The 6,782-nt window shown below is 38.5% G+C and overlaps 1 protein-coding gene across 4 annotated transcripts; it reads right to left on the bottom strand.

The window, feature by feature from the left end:
* Positions 1-549: 549 nt before the first annotated feature.
* On the bottom strand, positions 550-6,162 carry ccdc92bb (coiled-coil domain containing 92Bb). 4 transcript variants are annotated; one of them, XM_007260715.4, is made up of 5 exons: positions 5,804-6,160; positions 3,759-3,906; positions 3,167-3,214; positions 2,189-2,514; positions 550-1,606 (listed from the first exon to the last, which is right to left on the bottom strand). In XM_007260715.4, exons 2-5 carry the CDS (start codon positions 3,886-3,888, stop codon positions 1,277-1,279), a joined length of 834 nt encoding a protein of 277 aa, XP_007260777.3. In that variant the 5' UTR covers positions 3,889-3,906; positions 5,804-6,160; the 3' UTR covers positions 550-1,276. The 4 variants fall into 4 exon arrangements, with proteins under 4 accessions (XP_007260777.3, XP_007260776.3, XP_049322649.1 ...); XM_007260714.4 differs by having other exon boundaries at positions 3,759-3,927; XM_049466692.1 differs by lacking the exon at positions 5,804-6,160 and adding an exon at positions 5,614-5,793 and having other exon boundaries at positions 3,759-3,927.
* Positions 6,163-6,782: the final 620 nt, after the last annotated feature.

The following is a 6,782-nucleotide window of genomic DNA, read 5'->3' on the forward strand; positions in this document are numbered from 1 at the left end:
TCACAGATGAGCAAATGCACACACAACATATCTAGTACATGTATTTCCGGATGTGCTGACTCATCTATCCCCAGTAATTTTCTATAATATTCTATTTTATTTTACTGTCTCCACCTTCTTTCCTTCTTTCCATTTTGCAAAGTGTGGACCATGCCCTGGAATGGAGACAAGTAAGCAACTCAAGAACATTTGAGCTGGAGTTTGGGTAGGCCTTGTGGGCGTCGTGTGGGAGTCCTCATCACAATATATTCAAGCCATAGAAGAAGAGAGGGGATGGGACATTTGTAAAGTTGATATTTGCAAGGTAACATACAGTAACACTTGTCACACACACACAATGATGCATACAGATGCTTTATGACTCTGCACTGTGCGATTACTTAGCGTGCAACAAAACACCAAGCTGAATTTTAGAGTATCTCATTCATTATAGCAAACCATGGCATGTGTATGTAACTCCACCTTTTCCCAAATGCATGAATGATTGAACATTTATAGGTAAGGGTGTGTGTGTGAATGTGATAAAACATTCAGCAGTCTATGTTTTAAGTGTGAAATGTTTATTGTCGGTTACTGTACATTGTGAGCAGCAAATAACCAAAAACATACAGAATTTTCCTTAGGCACGATATCTGCCCAACTACAACATCAGAAATAAGACTGAGAAAAGTGAACACTTAATGGTCCATATCTGTTTTTGGTCCTTTTTGTCTTTATGATTTCTAAGGTGGCCAAAATACAAATCTAGATAAACATTTTATGTTCTAATTGATTGTGAATAAAAGTAGGAAAATCACCAGTAATAAATAATGATCAAAAAGGTGTTGATAGATGTTATTCCAAGGTATATCTACACACAGCTGCATTACTGTAAACAAATCAAAACAAGTGTTGTGCCATTTTTACCTTATCATACTAAATTTAGATGTTTTCAAAAAGCTGGTTGGAAAATTGAACAATATCCTTTAATTAGTTTATGAACAGCAATAGGCTGCTATAGTTAAAAGCTTAGCTCAAGTCAAGGATGCAGCCTAGTAAAACTGCATATTTCAAATTTCCTTTAAATGTGGCAAAGAAATGCAGCCTTCAATTCTGTAAATTTAAAGAACCTATGAAAGAACTTTCATAAACTAGTTCCTGCAGGACCTCTCCTTCCTCAGCTGCAGCCTACACTGTGAGATGGTATTTGTACACCAGCATTTTAGACTGGACCGATACCGAGACTGTACATTTGATATATATTGTGACTGATCAGTCTTTTAATCCTAAAATCGAATTATAATTCTGTAGTCTCTGGTCCAGGATCTCCCCTCATTGCTCGGGTCCTCAGTCCACCCATCCGACCATCTGACCTCTCAGTTAGCCCCCCTTCCCTCCAGCGTCCACCTAGAGATGTGCGCAGTGGGAGGAGCCTGTGTCTGAAGGGGTACAGGAAGAGGGCGGGGTCAGGCATGGGCCGTGGATCCTCTGGTCCAAGCACTCTTTCTCGTGGCACGCACTCCCTCGCTCGCTCTGACCTTCTTATCCGTACTGATGAATGGCTGCGATGTCTGGCTTCTGCTCTGACAGGTGAAGCCTGGGGAGAACTGGCAGAACAGCCCGGTTCCTGCACACGGAGAACAGTAGCTTGTGAGGACGTTTCAGAGGCTTTTCTTAGCTTATCAACAAATGCATGTGTACAGTGGTGCATTCATAGCATTATTTTACAAATTGAATCTAGAACCATATATGAAAGTGGCAAATATGATTTGAAAAGCCCTGATCTGTGTCAAATCAGCCTGATATACTAGGCATAGCAAGACATTGATACATTTGTGTCTGCAAGTGAACCATTGCTGTACCCAGGGTAAACTCACCTGTATCCTTAAAGCATCCTTGTGCACACGTTTAAAAAAATCTGCTCATTAAGGCTGTGAAGGTGCGCGTGCAAGTAATTTATAGGAACAGCAATGTAATTTTATTTTGTATTCTGTTTATTATTGATGTAAAAGTTGGGTTTGTGCACTGCTGCACATCCTTGTGTGTGTGTGTGTGTGTAACGAGTGGGGGTGTATGGCACTGGCATAGCCAAGATAAAAATGAAAGTCTGATGGTTGTCTGTTGTGAGGGCTTTAATCAGTCAGTGGCGCGCCTGTGTTTTTTGTTGCCTTGTAATGTAAATGAAACATTAAAAAGTACCTTCTCTTACCTGGATATCTCCTTCGCCATTCTCCTCATCCTCAGCCTGGTGGTAGAGGCGGAAGCGTGCTGAGTGCAGTTGGAAAGCGAGCTGGGCAGCGATATCAGTTTGTTTGCGGAGGTCACGGCTCAGGGCAGTGATTTTATGACTACGCCGCTTCAGTTCTTCTAAAAAACGCCGCTCCTCGTCACGCAGTCGCACCTGTAGGGCCACCGCCTGTGCTCCCTTGTTCTGCAGCTTGGTCCTCAACTCTCCTTGGGAACACTCCTGCTCAGCCAAGTGCTGCTCAGTTTCCGACAGCCGAGCCTGCAGCAGCTCCTCTTCAGCTGCTATCTCTGAAAAACACAGGAAAAATATTTCAAAATATAAAATAGGTATGGAAGTGGTTAACCAAATATATAGATATTCATACGTTTATTAAAACAGCATTATGAGCATTTTATCTTATATAAAATAGCAGCTTTAAAATTATGCTAATGCATGACTGATCGTATTATGGCAAATAACTTTTTTACTGTTGTTTCTATGGGCTTTGCGTGCTGCTAACTGCACTATGTATCTCTTGTGCAGCATGCAGGACAATGCTTTATTTTCAGTGATGGTTCTGTATTTCTCAGCTTTTTAAAAAAAAAAAAAAGTCAATTCCCATTTTCAACTGTAGGGGTAGCCTATGAGCAATATATTTCCTGTATAATGCAAGTTCAGTAGAGACTACAGTGTGCTCCATTACTGATAATGACAATACATATTTGCCACACCTTTGTTGTGGCAAATATACTGTATTTATACTGTACATGGTTTGAGAACATGCTTATGCTTAATTTAAATGTAATTTGATTAAAATAGGCATTAGTTACATACATTTTTAAAGAGCATCTATATGTGACCATAAGCATGAAATGCAGCCTCTTGTTTTATTTTTTTAAACAAATTACATACTAATTTTCGACTATCCCCAACTTACTCCCAAAAAAGCAGAGACAATACCTTCTCCGCTTCTTCCCGGAGGCCTTTTGCTCAGCTCACAGCTCAAATCTACACAGATGGGGGTAGAAAGCAATTAGATAATCTGATAGAACAGCAGGTACATTGGCACTATAAACAATCTTTAATTTTGTCATCTGACATCATGACCAACATTCAACCTGAAATTAACATCTATTGACATTGATGGCCAGCTGGATTAGGCCACACAACAGATTTAAAGGGTGCCATGTGGTATCCGGCACCAAGACATTACAGGAGATCCTTTATAATCATCTTCAAAAACTGACTATTCACATGCTGTCTAATATATTTACACAGATGCAACTGTAGATGAAGAAAATCAATGTTGTTCCCTTCATCTGCAATGTGTAACAGCTAGGTAAGAGCAAGTAATGAACAAACCTAAAATCATACATAATGCTGTTGGTTCTGCTTGCTTCAGTCTGCCATTAAAGCAGTAAGCTAACTTGCATGTCAAACTTCTCAGATCTGCAGATACCATGTATTAGTGAGGCCCCAATTTTAAGCAAAAAATTCTGGCTTGCAGAACACAACCCCTGCCTGAAAAACTGTGTGATAAAAAGTGACAGACCGTTACAGCGTTTCTTTAGCTGCCGAATCTCCAGCCGTAGGCCAGTCAGGAGGATCTGATGCTCCTTTTGCAGGAATGCTATGTTACGCTCCACGTTGTCCACTTGCTGGACTAGGGTACTGGTATCCATGGAAACCCCACAGTTGCCCTAGATAAAGGGGCAGAAGGTCTGAACATACAGAAAAACACAGTGTCAACACGATACACTAAAAGAGAATAATTAACTTAAAATGCATTTTACTGAAATCTGACTAAATTTCAGATAATCAATGGTAGATGGTATGAAAGTGTTTTTAAGTGTACTTTTTTGTTTTGTCTTGGTACTTAAAGACAAAATTATTACTGTTTATTCCATTAGATCATTAATGTCAAATATATAAAAGCAAAAGTTATTACTGGTACTTCTGGTTTATGAGTGCATGAAAGAAAATTTCAAGAAGAAAAGAGTGCAAAGCAGTCATGGTATAAGATGCAGACTTGCAGTATAGACTACAAGGTCAGTTTAACAGTGTAAAATGGAAATTGGAAATATCTATGCATATATTAATTATGAAATAAATGGAATAAATAGATAGAATATAGTAAAGGAAAAATCAAATGTGAATCTGTGTTAAGGTTAAACGTGAAAGTAAGTTGTCATAAACTTTAACAGAAACTTTCCTTGCTCACAAAAGCCACTTGGTTATTTATAGCCATTTTTTTTATATACAGTCACTGGTTTGACCTAATTAACTATTTTCTGCTTCAGTGTTATGTGTTTGGACATCAGACATTGGTGTGTGACTACATTTTACAATTTACAATTACAATTTTATATAGACATTTTATCAAATGATTGGTGTATCAACACAGGTCTTTTTTTTTTTACCTAAAATGGAATGATTAAGTAAAAGTAAGTAAAAAAAAAGAATATCTAGGGCTTTAGAGCCATAATAAATCGTGGCACTTTTACATTTGACACAAACATACATGTAATGAATGGAAAATATGTTCATACTTATATTGAAGTATATGTTTTAAGGGAGAACTTAGTAAAGTAATGTGTTACCTTAAGTATCTCTAAATACATTATAGTATAATAGTGTTTAGTACCAGTTATACATATAGCTAGCTAGCTAGGCTACTGCTGGCGAAGTTCCACATTATATAGCTAGGTTAGCTAATGAGCAGGGTGACACCCTACCTACTGTACATGCTTCATCTATTAATTTGCCTTGGTGACTGTTTTATTCATCTTCACTCCTACGCTGTTTAATTCAATGTGTATATATAATGTAAAAGAGAACAGCTAACCTACATTAATAAACTTATTGAAATTATTAAAGATGTTTTAGGTTACCTCATGCTCTTTTGACTGATACTGTATATATCGTTTTTTTTTTTCTTAAATACTTGAGTTGTTACTGTGAACCAGTGCTGTATGTCGTCGGTTGTATCTTATTCTCTGGCAATTTATTATAATAAAAATTAAATAAAATAATAATAATAGATAGCAGGGCAGGTCACAGTCCGGCCACAGTTTAGCACAAACAGGAGCTACGTAACTGCAGTTATTTGTGAACATCGCCATCTAGCTACAGACCTTTAACATACTTAAAAAAAAACAGATTTAATGAAGGATACAAATGTTAAAAAATGTAACAATAAACACTTAATTGTAAAATATCCAAATATTCAGCTTTACACGCCACACAAGCCACACCACATTCATAATTAGCTAACTAGCTAAATTTACTGTACTGACATAGTGGATTTTTTTTCCAGAAATGAGATATTTCAGAGGTCATATAAATCTCTCATAATGATTATTATGGTCATAATTCTGGTCATAATTTGAACGAGTTTTTATAAAGACCTGCATTCATTCATTCCCTGGCGATGATGTCATCCTCCAAAACATGATTTCTCTTCCACTGGGCGAGATGACCTCAGGTTTACCTCAACACCAGCCTGCGCTCCACCACACAGACCACTGAATAAAGCAGGTTAAACCGAGTCTAAACGCTGTAAACGCTCTCTCAGTAAAGAAGCTCAGGGATGCTTACGGTCCGGAGGAGGTGCAGGAGGAGGTGAACGGGTGCCAGGCGGCGCCTCCGCAGGAGAGCATCTCTGTCAGGGCGCTCCTCTCTCTGCCATGCTGCTGAGGATGCCCGCGGTTCAGCCGAGGAGCCGGAGAGACATATTCTCAGTCTGAAGAGCAGGGGGCACTGAACCACTTCTCCTCATAGCAGATACCCTCTGTTCTAGACAGCTACTGCAGAACCTGAAACAGCACAGGAACGGCTGAAGATACCAGAGGAGAACTGGAGACATAAGAGAAGAACAGAACAGAAGCTGAAACGCAGAATCCAGAGCATCATTAGGTTACTTTCCCCCAGAAATAGAGGGGTTGTAATGCGCGGTTATTTAGACAGGAGCATGCCTCCCCCTAGTGTTCATCTTTATGCTGGCTCTTCCTCTTCCAAGCATTGCCATAAAATGTAAATTTAGAATTTCTCTCATTAAAAAAAAGTTTTTGTAGATGTTTCTAAGGTTATAAGCATTATATTTATCTGGAAAAATGAAGAGACCACTTCAGTTTCTTAATCAGTTTCCCTTATTTTGTTATTCATAGATATATGTTTGAGTATATTGAACATTGTTGTTGTAATCTATAAACTACGGACAATATTTCTCACAAATATTGTCATTTAGACCATTTATTTGCAGAAAATGAGAAATGGCAGAAATAACTGAAAAAGGATGCAGAGCTTTCAGACCTCAAATAATGAAAAGAAAGCATGTTTATCACAGTTTTCATGCATCTTGGCATGTTCTCCTCCACCAGTCTTACACACTGCTTTTAGATAACTTTATGCCACTCCTGGTGCAAAAATTCAAGCAGTTTAGCGTGGTTTAATAGCTTGTGATCATCCATATTTCTCTTGATTATAGAGGATTTTCAACTTAGTAAAAAAACCCACGCAGACACGGGGAGAACGTGCAAACTCCACACAGAAAGACCAGGGTCGCCCCAGCCGGGAA

The sequence above is a fragment of the Astyanax mexicanus genome, chromosome 17 (genome assembly GCF_023375975.1).
Source record: "Astyanax mexicanus isolate ESR-SI-001 chromosome 17, AstMex3_surface, whole genome shotgun sequence".
Classification (NCBI taxonomy): domain Eukaryota; kingdom Metazoa; phylum Chordata; class Actinopteri; order Characiformes; family Acestrorhamphidae; genus Astyanax; species Astyanax mexicanus.